The 23,081-nt window shown below is 45.9% G+C and overlaps 1 protein-coding gene across 15 annotated transcripts; it reads left to right on the plus strand.

The window, feature by feature from the left end:
* The first annotated feature begins 629 nt into the window (after positions 1-629).
* On the plus strand, positions 630-23,058 carry mapta (microtubule-associated protein tau a). Of its 15 annotated transcripts, XM_062414277.1 has the most exons (16): positions 630-780; positions 7,984-8,149; positions 9,745-9,825; positions 10,880-10,945; positions 11,817-11,849; positions 13,313-13,347; positions 13,975-14,145; positions 14,404-14,464; positions 14,582-14,620; positions 14,823-15,076; positions 15,621-15,713; positions 16,613-16,705; positions 17,747-17,828; positions 17,977-18,083; positions 18,942-19,086; positions 19,705-19,846. In XM_062414277.1, the coding sequence occupies exons 1-16, from the start codon at positions 631-633 to the stop codon at positions 19,707-19,709; spliced, it is 1,581 nt and encodes a 526-aa protein (XP_062270261.1). In that variant the 5' UTR covers position 630; the 3' UTR covers positions 19,710-19,846. The 15 variants fall into 15 exon arrangements, with proteins under 15 accessions (XP_062270261.1, XP_062270258.1, XP_062270259.1 ...); XM_062414274.1 differs by lacking the exon at positions 18,942-19,086 and having other exon boundaries at positions 19,705-23,058; XM_062414275.1 differs by lacking the exon at positions 18,942-19,086 and having other exon boundaries at positions 11,820-11,849; positions 19,705-23,058.
* Positions 23,059-23,081: the final 23 nt, after the last annotated feature.

A 23,081-nucleotide genomic window follows, 5' to 3' on the forward strand; every position in this document is an offset into this window, starting at 1 on the left:
GTGCAGTACAAGGGAAGTAATATGTATACTTTACAAGTACAATAACATTTGTACTTTTTGGACAAAATTACAAGGATTCATTATTTTCTCCCTTTTGAATTCGTCTCATATGTTCTTTATTTATAATATAAATGTTTTTACGTGTACTTGTACCCCATCACTGCTCAGTTTAGTTTTCTTTCCTGCAGCAGCTCCAGACACTTTTATCTAATACGTCTAAAATCCACCTGATTAACTCTTCACACTTCTTAGGATCTTCTTACTTAAACTCGAGATTATGTCCCAATGCTTAAAATTTTAAATAATCAAATCCAATACACAAATATATTGTCTCCACGTGGTCAGCAGCTGCAGAACATCGTGCAACAAACTACAGACAACAGGACAAGGACTTAAGACCCAGAAGAAGAAGAACAATCATAATAACACAAAATAAAGTGGGGTGATTTATTATATATATTCATATTTATTACTTCACATGTTTTCAGTGACACAACTCACATCAGGACATTATTTGGAATCAATTAGTGATAATTGAACCGTGTTTATGTAATGCGTGTGTGTGTGTGTGTGTGTGTGTGTGTGTGTGTGTGTGTTGGTTTCTATAAAACAATAGAAACTGTCTCCTCCATGTTTCTCTGCTTTCAGGACCCAGCGCGTCGTCACCTCCCTCCTCCGCAGCGCCGCCCTCCGGTCAGCCACCGCCACTGCGTCCAGACAGACCCTGTGCGCCCGGTGAACCGACCGCCGCCGAAGAGACAACACCGCCTCTGCGCTCAGGTGAGAAACACGCACATTTCCACCCTCACGCACCGAAATACAGCGACACGGGCCCCGCAGGGCGAGCCGGGCACCGGGGGGCGAAGCGGGGCGTCGTGGAATCCACCGCGGTCCCTTCGCTCGGTGCGTTTTGTGCGTTTTGTGCGTGAGATGGGAGAGGTTGGGCCCGCGCGCGGTCAGTGGATGAACCTCGATGTGTCGGCGCGCAGCTCCTCCTGCAGCCGCTTCTTTAAAATCATGTTTTTCATCGTCTCCATCCTCGGCTGCAACAAACAGACGCGTTTCTCCACCGCGGGTCCAGCCCTGCGGCGCGCACTCTCACACGCGCACGGTGCACGTCCCCCCCTCATTCCCGTGCAGAAACACAGAATGGATGAAACATGTCTCCATCCTGCTGCTCCGCCCGCAGCCGGTACGCCCTGACACTAATCCAGCGTCATATTTATAATCTGCTGATTAACGGATCTGAGGAGGAACCAGTGCTCCTCTTTGTGTCGTCGGTTCTGTCTGTGCTGGGGAGTCGGTGGCGTTCAGGCTTTCATCTGCCCGCTGCCTCTCCTCCCTCCTGTGTTTCTGGAGCTCTCGCTCCTCTCGTGCACGTGAAGGCCTCAATGGATTCCAGCCTCGAACAGAATCAGTTTATTCTCTAACATGAAACCATGAATCTGAACCATAAAGAAAACCTGCTCCCGTGTCGCGTCTCGCTCATCCCGCGTCTGTCGTGTGTTCTCGTGATTCTGACTTTATCCCGGGAGCAGATGAGGATGTATCGGAATCAGAGAGATGCGGCGCCTGTGCGCAAATGCCAAGCCCATTTTTCACATGAGCCACCGAGGAGCGCGTCCGCAGCGTCTCGAGCTTATCGGTCACATATGGTTCCGCTCGCTAATCCCCCGAGGTCAGCGGACACTGATCCCCGCTGGACACGAACCCTCTGACAAAAGCAAATCATCAGGACTTAGGGCGCTGGTTACACGAGACAGTGATGGAGGAGGAGACCTGCCTCTCCCCGGATCCACTGGATCCACTGGTGTCACTGGATCCACTGGATTCAGGATCCCTGCTCTTTCTCCGCCTCAGCTCGGACACACCTCTCCCTCCTCCCTGTGGGTCTCATGTGTGTCCATCCTCCATCTTCCATCCATTCCTGCTACAAGGCCTCTGTGTGTCTGTGTGTGTCTCTCTGTGTGTGTGTCTGTGTGTGTCAGTGTGTGTGTGTGTGTGTGTGGCGGGCATGTTGTAACTCCACCAGATGATCCACATAAATCAATGAATGTCAGTTTTCTTCGTCGCTCTGCCATTATGTGCAGAGTCTGAGTGTTTGTGGAGAAATGAAAGAGTTCTCTCATGAGAATAATCCTAATAATTATAATCAGTTTGTATTTTAATCAGTTTTTAAAGACAAATCGGTTTCCTGCCTCGTCCTCTGTCACAATAAGACACTTCTGTTTGTATTGTTGATGTTTACTTGAGGAGAAGTCGTAACTTTCTGTCCGAAGACGCGTTCACGTGTTTGTTCTCGATCGCGTCATCTCGTTAAGGAGAAGAAGAAATGCTTTAAACTGCATTCTTCTCCCCGGTTAATTGGCCCCATGCTGATGGAGGACACTGGCTCATTACACCAGTAGTCTGTGTGTGTGTGTGTGTGTGTGTGTGTGTGTGTGTGTGTGTGTGTGTGTTGCCCTGGATCTTGTGTATTTATTGAAACAAGCAGCAGCTGCACCATCTGATGAGTTGACATCATGAAAACACGAGAAGAAGAAGAAGAAGAAGAAGAAGAAGAAGACGAAGAAGAAGAAGAAGAAGAAGAAGAAGAAGAAGAAGAATTCCTCGTGGCTGCAGGATTTCAGATTTCAGACTCGGTGACGATGCAACTTGTCGTTTCTTCTCTTGTGTAAAGTGAAGCTGGAGGTGAAGCAGAGATCAGGAGACAGATATTCAGTCTGAAGTGTTTGAGGAGGAGGCTGTGTGGGAAGGTGACGGGGGGGGGGGGACGTCCTGCTCCCACTTGGCACCAGGGCCCTCAAACATGTCTGCACAGAGGTCTCGTGCAGGCCGGCGCCGCAAGACGGGTCCCCCCCCCCCCCCCCAGCTCGTAGACGAAGGGCAAAATGGAAACCGGCTCCACCTTCATCTCCTCCACATCAGGAAGGTGGAGTCGCTGTGCGGCCGCCGGAGGCCAAGGACTCAGAGCGAGGGAGAGAGGGAGAGAGGGAGAGAGAGAGAGAGAGAGAGAGAGAGAGAGAGAGAGAGAGAGAGAGAGAGGGAGCGATGGAGGAAAAGTAGGTCAGAGCTACAGAGGCAGCCGAGCATGAGAGCAGCATCCTCGTCTCCCAGCTGAGGCACGAGCAGCCAGGGCACGGCATCGAACCGACACCCTCCTCCTCCTGGTGCGACCGCTTTCACCCCCCAAACGACCACGAGTCAATTCACAGGGAATTGGATTTTGACTCTTTCATCGAGTAAATACGATGAAAGCCCTGAGCTGATGAGGAGGTGCTGCTGCTCTCTGGTCTGAGCTGATGAGGAGGTGCTGCTGCTCTCTGGTCTGAGCTGATGAGGAGGTGCTGCTGCTCTCTGGTCTGAGCTGATGAGGAGGTGCTGCTGCTCTCTGCTCTGAGCTGATGAGGAGGTGCTGCTGCTCCCTGGTCTGAGCTGATGAGGAGGTGCTGCTGCTCTCTGGTCTGAGCTGATGAGGAGGTGCTGCTGCTCTCTGCTCTGAGCTGATGAGGAGGTGCTGCTGCTCCCTGGTCTGAGCTGATGAGGAGGTGCTGCTGCTCTCTGGTCTGAGCTGATGAGGAGGTGCTGCTGCTCTCTGGTCTGAGCCGATGAGGAGGTGCTGCTGCTCTCTGGTCTGAGCCAATGAGGAGGTGCTGCTGCTCTCTGGTCTGAGCTGATGAGGAGGTGCTGCTGCTCTCTGGTGATGTGCACGAGAACTGATTCATCTGCACAGAAACATTCAATATCAAATTCATCCGTCAGTTAATCGATGGTTTGTTTCGTCTATTAAACGTTCAAAGATAAAAAACTCTCCACAGTTTGTCCTCGAAGATTCAGACTGAAAAGATGAAAAGCAGCAAATCTTCACATTTCAACAATTTCCACTGCAGATTGAGAAATTAAATGATTTTTTCAAGACAAAACGCTCAAAGGATTCTGAAATGTGAGGAATCTTTTGTCCCTGCAGTGCAATCAACATATTTTGTTATATCTTTACTCATAATAAACAAACCTTTTTAATTGCATCCATTCAAACACATGTTCGGTTTCATTTTGAGCTGCAAACGTTTTTCTATTGATTCTATTCTATTCATCTTATTTGATCTGTAGATTATTGCTTTGATGAATCTAAATAAAAAAGCTACAATTCCTCACATATAGATGGGAGGACAAATATGTATTTCCCTGGATTTGACTATCAGAGGTGTTTCATCTCATGTTTGACTCTGGATGAATCGTTTAGACAGAAGAAATAGTTTTGATAACGATTTTTAAAGACTTTTCTTTATCTGATATGAAACTGAATCGTCTTGGTCTCTACGCAGAGAATGAAACAGACAATATCACATTCACACCCACACACACATACAGACACACACACAGACACACACACACAGGGCTGCATGTCTTGCTGCCTGCTCCTGGAGCTGTGTCAACATCCCTGTTGACCGAGCTGCAGGCCGGGGCCAGGATCCCTGTTCACACGGCCCTGAGAGGAAGGAGCTGCCTCAGCTCTCCGGCTCCTCTCGTCTCCCTCGTGAAGCGTCAGAAAGGAACCTGTCACGTTCCCGTTGTGTAGCAGGTGAGATTTGTGTGCGTTTGTCCCGGAGCAGATGGTGAAGAGGGTCGGGATCTGTCTCGACACAGAGAGAGGAGAAGAGCTCTTGAGTCTGCAGAGTGGATCTCTGAGAGGCTGGAAGAGACTCACTCCTGAAACACGACCACCACACACACTAATCTACATTTCCATTTCTTCTCAGCCTGGAGCTGGTTGGCTCTCTAGCTGTCGGAGCTGTGCAGGGACACCCTCTCTCAGATATTGTCTTCGTTGGCGCGGGTGCAGCTTTGGTCTTGTTTGGACTCTGTCATGTGTGATGCTACAATGGGACGTTTGTCCCGGGGCTGAGTGCGAGAGCGGAGACTTCGCTATTCATCACAATTTCTATGGGACGCACAAAGGTCACTGCACCTCTGATAATATCTGTTTCAAAAAGGGCCGTTTGCTTCTTCTTTTTAAAGAGAGAAACTGGTTTTAATCTATATTCGTCACCTTCGACAAATCCCATGAAGAGACTGAAACCCAACATGACCCCATGTTGGGTTCAGACCCCAGAAGACGCTGCTCACATCTTCTCCAGCAACAGATCAGCTGTTGTGCCGACTGACGACTGACGGATGAAACTAAAAACAAGCGACCGAGTTTCCTCTGAGCGTTGAGAGTCGGGATGGGGACGACTTGTTCCTGCGTCAGAGCCACGACAAGTCAGAGAAGCGTGGGAGAGAACAGGGAAACTTCACCGGTGGTTGTGAGTCGATTTCTAAAAGAAATATCAACTTTCTAATTGATAACAAACGCTGCTCGTGTGGAGTGACACAGCGAAGGAGGGAGGAGGAAGTGACGAACAGGAAGTCAACAAAAAAACAATTAACCTCCTAACGTTGTCGTTTTTATTAAACATATTAGTTTGAGACCAATTTCAGCAGCAGATTCATCCATATTTGACTCGTGTGAGTATTTCCAGCAGCAGGATGTGTGTGTCCGTGTGTGTGTGTGTTGAATTAAACTTTAGTGTGTGCTCATGGTGATGGAGGAACGTGTGCCACTCATGTGTTTTTAATAGTTTTTGGAACGATGGAGAATCTGTGGATCAGGAGAAGAAGACACTTCAGATGAAAACACACGTCGTCAGTTTGTTGTGTGATTTGTTGACAAAAAGGAAAAATACAGAATGATCCCTTTTTCTTTAAACTGAGGATATTTAGCTTCTCTCTCGATGCAGAGTTTTCTTCCGGTCGTGTTGTTTGAACGACCAAGGTCGTGTTGTTTGAACGTCCAAGGTCAGGAGACGTGAGGTCCCACAGAGGAAAGGTCAAATATCTGAGAGGAGCGTCAAAGGAGGTTTTATAGAGCGGCGTTTCCAGAGCAACAGTTTAGGTCTCGTCTGTAAAGAGACGACGGAGACGTCAACAAGTTCAACCTAAAGAAAGACGAGTGGAGGAAGTGGAACTCTGCTTCTGTAAAGATACTTCATCTAATCCTGAGTTCAAAGTCAGACTACACACAAGTCTTTTTATCTCATCTTTTCTATTCAGATGAAATGTTGGAGACGTTTTCCTCTTGTGTTCTCAAACAATCTTTATATTTATTATTTTTTGCTTCAGAGCTTCAGACTCGGTCAGTTCAGTCTGAACCTGAGCATCAGGTGTGAACGGTTCCTCAGACCCAGAAGAGGAGTTCTGGGTCTGGATCAAACTGGTTCTGTTGGTTTGCAGTGAAAACACTTAGTTGGATTATTTGGACTTTTTGGACCAATCACAGGAAGCAGAGACAGAATTAAACAAGAGAAGAAGAAGAAGGAGAAACGTGGAAGGAAGAATCGAACTTGAGCCTCGTTTCCACCGCTGCTCAGAACAAACATTTACTGGAACATGATTTGCTCAAACAAAGATTCAGTTCCAGTTCAAACATGAACGTTGTTATAAAGTCTTTAAGTTGTTTCCCTCAGACGCATTAAACTGAGTCGTGATTCTGAGCCAACGCTGAGAAACTGAAGATCAGGATCTGGAGAAGCTGCAACTGCACAAACCCGGAAAGAGCAGTTTGGAAGCTGAGACTGATTATAACATAAGCTTAGTGTGTGTTTGTGTGTGTGTGTGTGTCATAGTGAGTGATTGTGTGACAGAGCAGCGAATATGATTCCATCTGAAAACCACTGATGTAACCGGAGGTTTGGCTTTAATCTGACGTGTAATCTTCTCCTTATCAGATTTGATTCCTGTTGAGGGAACTCGTCACGACTGTTGATGTTTTTTTACTGTGAGAAATAACAATAAAAAGAATCATATTAATACATGTTCTTTTTATCAAACACCTTTAAAAACTCAAAACCTCACATGATAAAAATGTAGAATTGATGGAAAACAATATGAGACGATAAAAGTCCATTTGGACGTCAGACTATTAGAGTAGAAAACAATAATTATACAAATGATGCAGATTAAAATCAAATAGAACATAGTTAGACAGTTGGTCAGATTGGATCCAGGATAAACTTTGTATAAGTAGAACTCAGCCGAGGTTAAACATCCCAGCAGTTCAGAAATCAGTGAACATTTTTCGGATCTGAATCAAAATGTGTAAAGAGAAATATTTTTCTCATTTTCAGGTTAAATAAAAGTTATGACTGTAAAATATTCACATTCTCTAATGTTGAGAAAACACATCCCTGTCCTCAGAGTGTCCATTGCTGCAGCTCCTCTCATCAGCCTCTGTCTCAAACTCGTCTAGCTCCTGTCTCTTTAAGGCCCCGCCCTCCTGATGAAGCCCAGTCTGCTCTGATTGGCCAGCTGGTCCGCTCTGTTGTGATTGGTCAATCGCGTCCACTGTGCTGTGTTTAGTTAGGAGACTGTGCATTATGCAAACGTGTGGAATTGTGATGTCATGATGACGTGATGACATCACAACGACCACACGACTGGCGAGGTGTTTCAGGAGCTTCCGTGTTTTCTCCCTCGGACTTTTAGTTTTTTTTACTTTAACAAAAAAATCCAACCGGAGTCACCGGAGGCAAAAAAGCGACAAACTTCACGTCTCCTTTAAAAGACGGATTCTGTTCGTAAACATGAAACTGGAGCGCTGCACTTCTGGAGAATTCTCTCGTTGCTCCAGGTTCAGGAAGCGTCGGAGGTCGTTTAGAAAGTGCAGCTCGTCTCAGCCAGAGCCGGAGGGGCTATCTTTATCTGGAGTCTGTAACACGAAGCGGCGACCCCACGTCACGATCTAAAAATAACTGCTTTTCACTGACCCAGTGTCTGTTGACATTCGGTGGGGACGGACCGGGTCGCGCACACCGGAAGACACAGTGTCCACGAAGACGCCATCACTGAGTTTAATCTGTAGAATCTGACGTTTGGTCCTCGTGACAAAAACCGGTAATATGGCAAATCCTCACGCCAGCGTTTTCTGAACTTGCTCCTCTGTAGCCCGACCTGCAACCGGCAATGGACTACACGAACAACTCCTCCAACAGCCACGGCCCCGGAGACACCGTGACCTCCTCCTTAGCCGGCATGAGCATCACCGAGCAGCACCACCAGGAGAACGGCGTCCAGGTGGGACACAGAAGCCCCGGAGACGCCAAAATGAAAGGTCAGACAACCGGTGCCGCCGCCGCTGAAGAGAAGCGTCTGTAGTGAGCGTGAAGCTGAGCAGGTAGAAAAGATGAAAAGGCAAAGACGTCTTTTAGCGATAAACTCCAAATCATCAACTCTGGTGGTCTGACCACATCCTGGAATAGCGTCACAGGTTCAGGTCCAGAGGTTAAAGGTCAACTCCCCCCGAGTCGGTCGCTGCGGCTTCATGTTAGAGTTTGAATCTCTCTCTGAGTCTCTGTGGTGTGTCTGTAATGAGTCGGGGTTCAGTCCTGCTTTGTTTGAATCCGTCTTTACATAATGGACACAGGACGTGGTTGACTGGGCCCGAGCGGCCGACCGCAGCTGCACCGTGCCGCGTCCGATTCCTCAGGACGGGCCCCGTCTCCGTCCAGAGCCGACTCAGCTCAGGGACAATCAGGCTTTTAGGAAAAGGAGAAACTTTTCACTGCAGTGTAATCGAGTACTGAGCGGCTTGTTAGTGAGAAACCACAGGAGACGAGTCACTGACAGATTGTGGATCAGCTCCAGGCCCGACAGCAACGTGTTCTCTATTCTCTCTCATCCCAATCAACCACATGGCCAATTAGTGCGTAGCCTAGCGTTCCCCAGTCTGCAGCCCTCACTAGTGCAGTCGTTCTCCCCGTTTCCATCCTCCAGCATCTCGTGCACAAACAGGAAGTGGCGCGCGGCGTCCGGTCCGGCTGCAGAGCTAAACGCCGCGGCTCCCGACAGCGAATCACGAAGTGAGTATCTGAGACGTAGACGAGTAGAAGGTGTGAGTAGAGCAGCGGTAGCTAGCGTCGGTAGCTTAGTTCTGTGGTTACAGTCTGTTTACATGTGATTTATTGTTCTGGTTAAAAGATGGTTTATTCACTTCCTGTTGAAAATATTCAGTGTCCTGCACATTTAAGATTCACAGAGATCAAAGGATAGAGTGATGGATGATGGATCAAGGGATGAAGCGATAGAACGATGATTTATACTTTTTAGAGTCTGAGGTAAAGTTTGCTCTGTAGCAGCTTATATAACAAATATAAGGAAAAGCAGTACACACTTATTATAAAAAAAAAAAAGGGGCAGTTGTGTGCAGAGCTAAGAGAGTCAGACACCATTGTAACTACTATGAAAATTAAGGAATATTCCATTTGAATTTTTGTATTTAATAGTCTGTCGGATTCTACATTTAAGAAATTGCATTTTTTAAGAAGTAAGTTTCTCGAGGAAGCTGCGAGCGTCGTTTTTCTACATGTTCCCTTATATAAGTATAAATATATTTATAATAATATTTAGGTAAATCGAGGTGCTTGTGTTAAACCTTCCCTCAATGTGTGAGGTCATTAATCATCTTCCATAAACTGTCTTGTTATTTAAATGTGTTCAAGAAGTCATGTGGGATGTTTGTCCTTTGAACTTGAGTGAAATCCTTAATATGTGAAATGTTGAAGCGTCTGGATTTTCTTCAGCAGCTCACGTGACCATCACGTGTTTTCTGTCACGACTTCCTCTTTATTTCCTCTTTACTTCCTCTTTACTTCCTCTTTACTTCCTCTTTACTTCCTCTTTACTTCCTCTTTACCCTCTATGCTCCAGTTCACCTTCCATCCACAGCAACCGGAGGAAACGAGGTGAAACCCGAGTCTGAGCCGAGTCCGGGCGACGAGGCGCCGGCCGGTACGACGTCTGCATGACGCCCGAAAACCAAAGAGTTCAGATTAACCTTCATTTCACGTGTTTGAGTTCATGTGATTAATTTCTCTCTTTATTTACGAATAACTCTTATTTTCAGAGCTGATGTTGATCTTGATTTGCTGCTTTGTTTTCCTCTACCTCACATTTGAGTGAATATTAAATGTCGAATAACAAAAGCTATTAATACAAATAAGAAATAGGCCAATATGAGTCATATGATATGAAAACATTTATTTTACAGGATAAACGCTGCAAAGAAAATTTGCATTTATATTTATATTTACCATAAAAGAAAAATATGTTTATTTTCTTATTTAAAATTGTATCTTAGTTATAACCAAGTTTAGGAATCATTGACCAGATGGTGTTTGTTTAGATATCAGCTGATATATAGGAATTTATTTATCACAACTTTTTAAATCCTGAATCTCGGCATCGACCCACAAACCCAGTCAGGCTCTAACATTTAAAACGAACGAGCAGAATCTTAACGAGCTGCAGATCTTTGACTCACGTGGAGAATGTGGGAATCAAACCAGCAGCTTCTCCTCAGTGAAGCTTGAGGTCAGAAGGTCGAGTCTCCGGTAGGTTGATGGTTCAACGTGAGAAAAACCACAAGTGAGCAAACAGCATGTCGGCAGCAGATTCAACTGAAACAGAAAGAAAGTGTTGATGAGCCGTGAGCTTCCTTATTGGTCAGGAACATAATGATTAATACAGAAGGAATGAAAAATCCATAAAGCATAATTTAAACCAAAGCTTAACAAGTTAACGTGGTAGGATAGATCAAATATAACTTTCTAAAATGATTAAAATTAAAACTGGAACGAGGGTGAAACGTTTTTAAAGGATCATATTTGAATCTGCTTGTGTTACGGCTGCTTCTCAGTTTCCTCTGTTGGATTTATTATTATTTATTATTATCATATGGTTTAATAAGAAGCTCTTTAAAGAGCCTGGTGTGTTTGAGGGGCAGACGAGCTCCTGCTGTGCTGGATCATGATCCACAGATAAAGTGACATTGATCCGTCCACAGCTGAAGCGTCTGCTGAGGTCGTCGGAGTGGAAGCGTCTGAGCTCACAGAAGAGGAGGGGCCTCTCGGTACGACTCCGCCCCTGACTCCGCCCCCGCCGCTGCTTCTGCATTTCACCCGGTTTCCCAGCTTCCTTTTCTTTGGTGGAGTTCGACATTTTGGGAAATTTAGTTAAATTATGTTTCTTCACAAAGAGGAAGATCAACACTAAAGCCAGGAGCCTGCTAGCGTCTAAAATCCACGTGATTAGAGTATATAATAATAATAATTTTACAAATGCTGATTATAATCTCCTTGAGTTAATGAATCGTTTGCTCTACAAAGCCTCAGAAAATGCTGCAAACTGCATTTCTGTATTTGCATTGTCTACAGCCCAAAACATTTCTAAACCTTAGTTTTCTTCCATGTTAAACAAATGTCTTTATCTTTATAATATCTTTAGTTGCTAGCTTTATCCCCCAACTCCCAGTCTTTATGCTAAGCTAAGCTAACTGTAGCTTCATATAGAACTTAAGTGCTATCGATGGTCTCGTCTAAACCTCAGGACGAAAACCTATTTCTCAAAATGTCCGACTTGAACCTCCTGTTTGTGTCGTGACGTTCAAATGAAGCTTTTTTATTCTTTCAGCATCTTGTGGAGCAACGTGTGTTTGAGTTTGATTTCTCCTCAGCTTCCTGTTTTTGTTTTTAACGCTCATGATCACGAACAGAGATGCTGACAGAACGAGAGCGGTGGGATCCTGACTCCTTCGTGCCTTCACATATTCATCCTCATGCTTTTCACTGATTTACCTGAGTGTGATTTGCTCTGTGCATTGTGTGTGTGAGTGTGTGTGTGTGTGTGTGGGCTTGGTATTGATCTCCCTGCAGCGAGTGAGTGTATTGATCTCTGGTGATTGACTCGTTACTGACTCGTGTCTCCGTCTCGTCCTGGTCCAGCAGCAGCAGCAGCACCAGGAGCAGCTTCACCAGGTCAGTGCTGCTTCACCTTTCATCCACCTCCCTCACACTGGATCTGTTTACTGCAGGAGACAGACTCAATTGTAGAAATCACGTTAAATCACATTTCTGTCGTCTGCCCCCCCCCCCCCCCCCCCCGGTGCCATGCATTACCGTCCATCTCCATCTCATTTCATTTTCCTGTGAACTCAACTGTTTTCTTTTTAAACCAACCTCCATTAATCACAGTTCATGAGTCGTGCACCTTCTACAGATCGAAGCTTTGTTTTCCGTGTGGACACCAAACTTCTTCTGTTTCAATGGGGACACGACCCACGAGTTCTGTGAGTGTCCTCATTAATCTGCTTTTCAAAATAAAACTAGCGAGGCCTGTGGCTGGAGTCCAGCGTGAGGTCGAGTTATCGGGCGACGGCTCAATGCTCGCTGAGGAGGGCGTGGACTTCCCGGGAGCTGCCTGCTCCGAGGACGCAGGAAACAAGATGGCGGGAGAGTGCGGGAAGAAGCTGAGCGACTCCTCGTGGGCCTCGGAGGACCTCAGCTGCAGGTCAGAGGTCAGACGGGAGGCGGAGGCCGGCGGCGGCAGCCCCGAGCGAACCGGAGCAGCCGACGCCCACCGGGCGATCAGCCTGGACGCCGCCGAGTGTCTGTCGGAGATGAACGACCTCTCGTCTTTAGTCAGGAGCACGGCTCTGGAAGACCTCACGTCCATCGGGGACAGACGCTTGTTTCAAGGACAGGAGCTCGTCCCTGAGCCAGTGAGCGATGGACTGACGGCTGATGACGCAGCTCTGAAGTCCTGCAGTGACTCTGGAACCACAGACATGGCTCCAGAGACTCAACCCCCCCCTGAAGCCCAGCGTCTCTCACAGTCCGCCTTCGATCCTCACTCAGAAGATCTGCACCCAGCGAACAGCAGCAGGGACGCTAGCCCTCGAACCGAGACGCCGCCCGACAGGGGGGCTGAAAACGGGGCCTGCGACTCAGGGCCGGACATTTCTAACGGCTTGGAGCAGAACGGCGGTGGGGCTCATACCACCGGTGCCGCCGAGCTGCCGAAAACACCCCCCCAAAGCTCGCCAGCCCGAAAGTCTATGGTGCCGGTCGCCATTTTCAAAGGTCTGTTTGCTCTGATGTTCACCAGAACGAGTCTTCCTCCGTTCAGCCCTCCCACTTTGATTTACAGCAGCTTCTAACGCCTGTTATGCAGCACCCCCCCTCTGAACTCCATCTCAGGACGGCAACCCCCCCCCCCCACACTTTGGCTTTTGGTTTGGTCTCTCCATCTCTGCTCACTCTGCTCGTCATGCAGCCCAAAGGCCACTTTGTTGATTTCACGTGTGTCACGTTGCATGTTGCATATCCCACTTCACCAATCTCACTTCATTTTCATTTTGCCATCTGAATGGAAATAGACACTTGGAACTAGAAGATATTACATTTAAAAAATGAATAATACCTTTCTCTCTTTTCTGCAGCTCAAGCGAAGATGGATAACGGCGCCGCAGAGAAGGTACGAGACTCTGTTTGAGTTTCACCTGTTTGATCACGTTTGGTTTCAAGGATCGTTCTCATTTATTAAAACTCAGGTCTAATTTCTGTGGTGTTCTTATTTTCAAACATTTTCTAGAAAAATTATTAAATAATCAAGAGGAAGTCGACTCTACTCTCATCGGCTACAGCCAGCAGCTGGTTAGCTTAGCTTAGCATTAAGACAGGATACAGGAAGCTGCGTCAAGTTTCCGAAGCGACTTAGTTACATAAACAATGCTTTTCTAGGCACAAGGCTCTTATTTTGAAAGACGTCACTTGAGAACAGATGTATAAATGTCAGTCTTTACGCTAACACACATCTGGACAAACTTCTCTAATTCAAAATGTTCAACTATTCTTTTAGGTGAGAGCTCTTTGTCTCTTCTCCATCAGCTGTTTAAAATCAAAGCTTTTATTTTGGCGAGTACAGTGTTACAGAAATAAGACCAATCTTTCAATAAACCTGAACGATCCTTTAACATTTCATCCTTCAGATTGTTTCATTCATTTTCCGTTGTTTCCTTTTTGTTGAATCACTCGTCTGTTTCATGGTCTCTGTCATTAGAACCTTTTGTTTTCCATGTCATTTTTCCTCCTCATGAAAAAGACTCAAACAGCCGCCTCACCACCGTCCGCCATTACACAACCGTCCGTAGTCACCAAGGGCAGCAAAACACAGGCGCCCCCCCGAACCGGCCACAGCTCCATCCCTGTTAAAACCAGCAGCCCGGGGCCCAGCAGCCCAGGGCCCAGCAGCCCGGGGCCCAGGCCGCCCGGAGTAAGTACCGGTCAAAACGCAGCATAGACCTGAGCTGCGGCTAGCTCTTATTTTGAAAAGGTGTGTTTGAGCCTAGGTGAGTGAATCCTGTTCAGAAGCTCGACCGGATTCAAACCACCAGTGATTTATTTTTCTCTTCACTAACCAAACCTTCTCCATTCGTCACTCATCCCAGTTAGACCCGTTGGCACAAACACACCAGAGCAGGATTTATGATAACAATAACTAAATGACTGTTTTCATGTTTGTGATTTCCAGACTGGTGCAAAGTTTCAATCCCCAGGAGCAAAGATGTCTGTGAGAACCGGAGCTCAACCAGGTGCGGACCCAGGATTTCATATTCTCATGTGAATTCTTTTCATTTTGATTCATATTCATTTCTACAGAGTAAGAGTTAAAGATTTACTTCTGATGTGTCATATTTTTTGTGATGCAGCTAGTGCCAAGAAACCTCCCACTCCGAAAAATGAAAAAGGTAAAACTTAAAAAGCCGAAGTAGAGATTAGAGACTCGCCTGGCCCCCCCGACCACAGTCTGGTCTGACCTGGATCAAACTTGGTCTGCTTCTAGCCTCGATAGCACCTGGTTCATTTCTAGGATTTATTGGTATTTCTTTATTATTTTTCTTTCTTCCACGACGGTCGACTTGTTCACAACCTTTGACCCGATGCTTCTAGATGCCATGAGTGGACACAGCAGCCCTGGAGCCCCCAAGTCCCCGTCGGGCAAAGCACCTTCCGCCAAGTCGGTGGCCGAGGCCAACAAGGTGAAGAAGGTCGCGGTGGTGCGCTCGACGCCCAAATCCCCCGGCTCGCTGAAGAGCCGCCCGCCGGCTCCTCTGGCCGCCGCCGCGCCGATCCCCGACCTGAAGAACATCAGGTCCAAGGTCGGCTCCACAGACAACATCAAGCACCAGCCTGGAGGTGGAAAGGTAAACTGACTCCACGAGTTACAACCACTTGAGCAAACTCTTTGTTTTATTTTGAAGGAGAAGTCGCTCTGGAGGCCGAGATTTGATCGTCACCAGACAGATCCAGAGCGACTGGGTGTTTTTCAAACTCTCATTTTGTGCACGGTACCTTGGGTTAGCGTAGCTTAGCATAAAGACAGGAAACAAGGTTAAACAGCTGACCTGGCCCTGCCCATCCATCCAACCAGTTCCTCCTGAGTATTCAAGATCCTCCTGGGGGACCCCAAGGCCTCATGGGATATGTAGTCTCTCCTGTCCTATCTGGGTCATAAGCACTTAACTGCCTGTGAAACCACCAGTTTAGAATTATCATTTATTATCTGATAAATCAATCTGGAATATTCCAGTAGAGTCACGTGTTTCCTCCTCAGGCCTCGAATCAGGTCTGGTGAGGCTGAATGAGAACAAGGCGTGTGAGGCTCGCTGTGGCTCTACCCCCCCCCTTCATGTCAAAGCTCTCCCTATCATCTCTGAAGGACTTCATGTCTCCTCTTGCACTCGGCAGGTTCAGATCCTGGATAAGAAGCTGGAGTTCGGTGACGTCCAGGCTCGCTGTGGCTCTAAAGACAACCTGAAGCACACGCCCGGAGGAGGCAAGGTGAGGAACATCTGGACCAGTTTGACCTTCACTGTTAAAATGACTGAAGTGATACAGACACAGACACGGAGAGGGGTCACAGTGCTGGGGTCAACGTGAGGAACCGCTATCAGAGGAAGGTCGAGATAAATGTGAATTAAATCAGAGGAAGATTATTCATTCTAAGAGTCAAATGAAAATATGTCCAACTAAATCAGTTTTCAATTCAACCTCATAAAACTCAATGTTTTCACTTTATTCTAAAAATCTCCCTCTTCTCATATTTATCATTCATGACCCAAACACTATAATGTATATAAAGAGCAGTGATCATCCTCCTCCTGATTTTATCTTTCACGTTAACATTTGGCCGACAGTTTGACTTCAGCCTTCAGCCTCGCTGCTCTCAGGGATTCAAACCGTCTCCTCCCCTCGACTCCGACCTTCTCCAGGTTCAAGTCCTTGATCAGAAGGTGGATGAGAGTAATGTCCAGTCAGTTAGGATCCTCAGGACAGAAGCTCTCAGAGAAACAGGAAGTGATCTGTTTCTCTTCAAGGTCCAAATACTTCAGAGGTTTTCAGAATCCATCACCTGATGATAAATCAACGAACATATTGAAAAACATCCTCACGATGTTAAATTAAGTTTCATGGAAATCTGGTCAGTTGTTTTTGTCTAATCTGAAAAAACCTTCAGAACCTTGGTTGTGTCTAGAATCTGATTTTAATTCTCTGCTCAGTTTGAAAACCTCTGAGATGTTAAGATTAGTGACTCCCCCCCGTCCTCCTCCATCAGCCATGCTCCCTGGTTAGATCTCCCCCCCCGAGCCTCCGCCTCTCAGCACTGGTCCTCACCGCAGCTCTGCGGATGTTGCTTCCTCCAGGATAACCGTCTTTTTTCCACATATCGACTTTTCCAGGTACAAATTCTTGAAAGGAAGTTGGACTTAAGCAATGTGCAGGCCCGGTGCGGCTCCAAAGATAATATAAAACATGTGCCCGGTGGAGGAAATGTGAGTAGAGACCTGAGGGAGGTCTGCAGCTGTGCAGCTTCTTCTCCTGAATGCATCTCCTCCGAGGAGCAGGAAGTGCACGAAACCTCCTGTGTGTGTTCCACCCGACTCTCTAACACGTCCTAACACTTCTATCATCACACTTATGAACAGGCATGAGCATTTCTCACTGACCACTGCAGAGCCGTAGATCCACTCCACTAACTCCTGCACCTCTAGAGCTTGACCAGTGGCCGGGAGTGGGACGGTCAGCGAACCCGGTGTCCTGCTCACAAAGCTTCTCCAGTCACAGCTGGTTATGTAATGCTCATGCTCTGGTGTAAGCCTGATGACTCAGTCTGTGCTCGTCGGTCTGACTGTGATCAGTGTCCAGTTGAAACCACCTGATCCACCCGAACCACCTGATCCACCTGATCCACCTGATCCACCTGATCCACCTGATCCACCTGATCCACCTGAACCCGCCCCCGAGCCAACGTGCATGAATCCTCCGTGTTTTACTCTGATCCTTGAATATGATCCTCTTCATTCCCTGATGCGACCAAGTGAACTGTCCGATCTGCGTGTGAGAGAGTTTCTCCTCACAGCAACAAAGAGTCTCTGTCCGAGGCCTCTCCAACAAACAGCCTGTTGTTGTTGTTGTTGACCTCAGCGGAGACGCCACCGAGCTTTGTGTTGGAGACCAGCGTCCATGAGAGGACGGCCGAGATGACGTCAGTTCAGACGAGCACCGAGAAGCACGGCTGCAAATCTGCCTTTTAATCTGTGATTAGTCCAAATGTAGAATACGATCTAACTAATTCATTATTCTGCATTTTTTAATTACTGATGCAACACTTATAGATCTTAGTTTTAGTACTAAACTGTGAGATCTAATCCAGTTTCACGTCTGTTTTCCCTCCTTGACGACACCTGCATTCTGTGTAATCTCTACCAGGATCAGCTCGTGTGCACCTGCATGTGAACTGAGTGTAAATCCATCTTTGTCATTTCAACTGAATCAGTGTTTTTCTGCGTCTGTGTCTCGTTTCTTCTCCACAGGTTCAAATCGTGCACAAAAAGATCGACCTGAGCACCGTTCAGTCCAAATGTGGATCGAAAGACAACATCCGTCACAAACCAGGTGAACATTCTGAGATGAAGTTATGATTTGATATTTAAAATAAATGACTAGATCTGGATTTTCTTTTTACTTGACCTGTTGGTGGAGGTTGTGACTCCATGTGATGCTGTTTGACGTGTTTAACCTTTATTTCTGTGGTTTTCCTCAGGCGGTGGAAACGTGGAGATCAAAAACGAGAAGGTTGAGTTCAAGGGTCAGTCCAAGGTCGGCTCTCTTGGAAACATCGGCCACGTCCCCGGAGGAGGACAGAGACGGGTAAAGACACCTGCAGCAGGAGATTCACGTTTCTCTTCTTCGTGTTGTTCTGTCAGTTCTGCCGAAGCTTCATCCAGAAACCTGGAGAATTGACTCTTTACAAACAGACCTCCAGACCTGAGATCAGCACAGGACTCAGAGGAAACCGTGTCTGTGTCGTCTTCAGGGTTTTTCTAGAGGGTGAAACCGAGTCAGCAACAAGTTTCACAGTTCAACTGAAACTCAGACACACAGGTCGACTCAGCAGAAACACAAACAACGACTTCCCATTGATCTGAAAACATCTTATTTCTATATTTTCCAGTTAATATCTTTAAATACTTTTAAATTTTAGTTTTTCCCCTGGGTGTCGCCTCTCAGGCTCCGTCTCCCTGGTGGAGGTTGTTGGAGGAAGCCTACAGGCAACACTCAGGGCTCAGGGGCCCCGTCATGTTTTATGTTTCGTCAGAAAAACTAAAATAAATAAATGATAATGAAATGATCAAAGTAAAATTAGCCAGAATATAAGGAGAATGTCTCAGTTAGATCCTGAACCATGAAATTCATCTTCAAGGTTTTCACTAAGACAAAAGCAGCCAAACTCTATTTTTTAAGTTCAAACCCTCCTTTCATTCATCTCTCATCTGTTCATCATCACTTCCTCCTTCGTTCCTTCAGACGCTTCTCGTCCACCGGCTGTTTTCTTTCAGTTCATCATCATTAATAAGTTATTATCATCTTCATCGTCTTCATCTTCTGTTCCTGCGTCAGTGTTTTTTTTATCATTTTGGTTTCTCATACGTTGTGTTGCATTTTGATTTGTGTATTTTTGTTGCATGTTACTTGTCCATTTCCTGTGCGGGGGCGTGTCCTCTGTAGAGGGAGAAGGGGAAGGAAGTCGAGGGGAGCAGCTCAGACCGCCCCTCCCTCCCCTCCCCCGCTGTCACCCCCCCCCAAACACCTCAGACCGTCCCCTCCACCACACCCACCCTGACGAACCCCCTCATAAAGATTGAGGACTCCTGTAAGTACTCGCTCGCCAGACGTGTGCAGCTTCACGCACATCTGGACGTGTTCTCATCGCAGGTTCTGGTTCGTTTGAATCCTGAAAACAATCAGGTGCATTTAACAGTTTATATAAAAAAGGGAAATCCTCAAACTCATCACAAAGATTTGATTTAAGGTTTTATCGTCTAAAAACTCACGGCACAATATAACTTCAAGCTTTGATATAAACTGTAAACTTTTGGTTTATATTTAAAAAAGTAAATCCTAGAAATCTTTAGGAATGTATATTGATATTTTATCTCACAAGGTTAAATGTGTAATTTCATTCAAACAGCGAGCGACAGCTTTGATACTTGGCCAAAAGTATGTGGACATCCAATAAGCAGACGGGGGTGAAAACATAACCTTCTCTGTGGAGGGAATCCCAACAAAAACTCAATTAAAAGTACAATTAGTATAAATAATACATTTTAAAGTGGATATAAGCAGACTTGTCCACATATTTTTGACTGTATGTATTTTGGCTGCAGAATCAGTCTCGTGATCACAGAGCTTCATGAAGCAGAATGCTCGTGTTCCTCGATGTCTGGCTCCTCCCCCATGTTTGACCTTTGGCCTGTGATGTCACTTGCAGATTGAAAGCCACAAGCTGAGTTTCCGCGAGCAGGCCCGGGCTCGCACCGACCACGGCGCCGAGATCGTGTCCTTGGAAGACTCCCCCCACCAGCTCAGCACCGTGTCCTCCTCCGGCAGCCTCAACATGGCCGACTCCCCGCAGCTCTCCACGCTGGCTGACCAGGTGTCCGCCTCCCTGGCCAAACAGGGCTTGTGAATGCACCCCCCCGCCCCCCCCCCCCGCCCCCCATGCCTTCCTCGTTGTCTTCACAGGACTTTTTTAGCTCCCATCACTGTTTATCCTTCACTAACCTTTAAAACAGCTCTCGGGCCGTAACTAGTCGAGTAATCAAGAAAAAAAAGGAGCGTAGGACAAAATGTCTCCGATCTCTATGATTTCCACGTTTTCTAGTCGTCCCTTTAAGAGTCGAAGCCACCTAGCGCAGCTCCTCGTGAATCTGACGAATTATCTTATCTTCACATATCCTGGTGAATCTGGTTCAAAGTTGTTTTTAATGTCCCCTGGGTTTTTTTTATTTTATTTTCTTACGTGATTAGTAAAACAGTGACCAGGAGATCGTGGGGTTCAGTTTGTGCGACAGCAGCAGGAACAGTTACAGGGTAACGGGGACGGGCGCGTGAGGAAAGATCGTTAAAAGATAAGTAGTTAAAGTTTCTCGTCAACGCAGAAGAAAAAAGCTTTCGGGCGTCGCTGTGTCTTCGCTTCGTCGTGAACTGGATTTAAAACTAGAAAAGATAAAAAAACAGAACAGCTAGAGTAGAAACTTCGGTTTGTGTGGGGCACAGTTTTATAATCGTACTCTGTGGATATATGACATGTATTTGATATGAAGAAACATTTGTATTGTGCCTGCTACTGTCAGTGTTTTTTGTTTTTGTTAACGCTCTGTTGTAAATGCGCTAAAGCTCCGACGTACGATGAGGAAAAGTAAACGTGAAGCAGTAAAAACGTTCGTGGCCAAATTATCTAGATCGTTCGCACTCACAGGTAGCTAGCTACGCTCAACTTAGTTAAGTCTTAAAACAAGCAACTTGCGAGCTAATGCTAAATGCTACAACTCTTTAGCTTTCAAACAGTGTTGAAGAATCAAAAAGGCTTTTGATAACATTAGCTAACATTAGCTAACATTAGCTACCACAAGCTAGAGATCACACCAGTGCTTATTTTCACAAATTTACTTAGCTGACTTTCGCTCAAGCTAAAACATTAGCACTAAAGTAGAAGAATTATAAAGCACATTAGCCTTAGAAGTTAGCAGTCATAGTGCTAACTTAGCATGTGCTAATTTGGGAAAAGTTGCATTTTGATGCTTAATGCTAAGACCACCTAGCTAAAACATTAGCATGCATATGGATGAATCATAAATTAATTTCATAAACAAACAGTGTTACCACAATAGTCTTGGCAACTTAGCTTACTTCTCTAAATGCTAATACAACTTATCATTTGGCTAAAATATCAGCACAAATGTGGATTTTGGTCAAGTTGAGGTGCGGGAATTTTTTGTTACTGCTTTTTTGTAAATGCGCTAAAGTTCGATGTATGAAGAAGAAAATCAGTATTATGGATTTGAAGTGTAACGTTCATGGACAAATTGGAGTTCATCATTGATGACAGTATTTAATCTGCTGTGCGCACTCGGAGGTAGCTAGCTACGTTCAACGTGGCCCAGTCTTAAAGCAACGCCACGTTTCTTTTGCCAAGCAGAAGCCACTAATGAGATAATGTTAATGCTGCTTCGTGGTTAGCTAAAAAAGTAGCATTAGTAAACATAAAGTAATTTGACAACATTAGCTAGCACTAGCCTCCAGAGGCTAGCGCTAATACCAGCCCAGGGCTAATTTGAGCGAAGTTGCATTCTGAGTTCACAAATTCAACTTTTCAGTACTCGTCTCAAAAGTTACACACTGTAAATTGAAAGGTTGGACAAACTAGTGTTTTAAATCACGTAGGATGAAAATGTTGAAATGCGAACAGAGAGGGTCAAGGTGAGATTAGCCCCGCTAGCGATGAGGAAGTCAGATAAACAAACGCAGGATTCATCAGGATGTGGCTCAGCTGGTTGTTTTCACCTTTGCTGACGCGTTCCATTACCGACCCGAGTCGTGAGAGGTTCTACTGTTTATCAGTACTTCTATCGTTAAATTTGTCGTACACATAGTACTGTCTGTAGACGTGTTTCTACGGCGTTCGTATGCAGTGTAATGCGTTATTAAGAATTGGCTTCGATAACAATGGCAAACGTCTATCAACTCGGGTTAATCGGGTGCGAAGTCATTCCGAGCTCCGAGGTGTAATGGAACGTAGCATAAAGTTCGAGTTCCTGTCAAAGAAAACCAGACACGAAGTGAACGAAAGTATGTGGACGCCTGGATTTTAAACTTACAGGTGATTGTGAGAATCTCCATTAAAATCAAACGCGCATTAATCTAAGGTTAGAGGAAACTCAACATGATTTGAAACCTGATGATCTAACGACCCCTAGTGGGGAGTCTGGGGGTTGCGCTGGAGTCTCCGGTCTGATTCTGGTCCAATATATTACACTCAGATTCTCTTAATTGCAACTAAAGAGGCCTGAATCATAAGTAGGTTGACAGGCGTGTCCACATAATTTTGGCCGCATGACGTATTTCACAATAAGGAAAATTTTATTTTCTGTTGAGGCTTTTATTTTGTAGTGTAACAACCAGCTGCAGATGATCTGTTTCTCTTTTTCTTCATTTGTTATCTCACATTCTCAGAACACGTCCTCCTGAATTTCCCTCGTGACTTGATGAGTGAAACCACTTCTTGCATGCACCTCATGTAAGAGACGTCTGCTTGTCGCCTCCCTTCACAAAGTGGTCTCTTTGTATATCCTGTTTATATTTATGCTTCTGGATCTGGACGAATATGCCGACTAAAAAAAAAAAAAGAAGTGACAAAGTGTGTGAGGTTGTGATCAAGTCCCACAATTTGCTCCCCCGTGTGTAACATGTTGCGGACATAGATATAAAACTGTATTTTATATCTATGGTTGCAAAGACGCTTCTTTACTTTAAAAAAGGAACAGACACAAGAGATCTTAACCTTATCTGCATGCTACAGTAAATTCACGGCTCCTCCTTCCATGGATGGACCACATTGGACTGAGTGCAGGGCAGACGTGAGGAGTCGAGCACCGAGCGCCTCCTCCTCCGGGCCGGAGACGCTTCTGCAGCGAGAAGCTCGTCACCTCGTTCGGTTTCATTCTGACGCTGTACAGTTGTGGAAATGTGATTGTTCTCGTTACTGTGCATTTGATCAATAACTGGTTTATGATGATTCATGTTGCTGTATGTGTGTATTTGAAAATAAATGCTATGAAGTCACCGTCGTCGTGAGCGAGTGCAGCT

Source organism: Platichthys flesus, chromosome 20, assembly GCF_949316205.1.
Source record: "Platichthys flesus chromosome 20, fPlaFle2.1, whole genome shotgun sequence".
NCBI lineage: Eukaryota > Metazoa > Chordata > Actinopteri > Pleuronectiformes > Pleuronectidae > Platichthys > Platichthys flesus.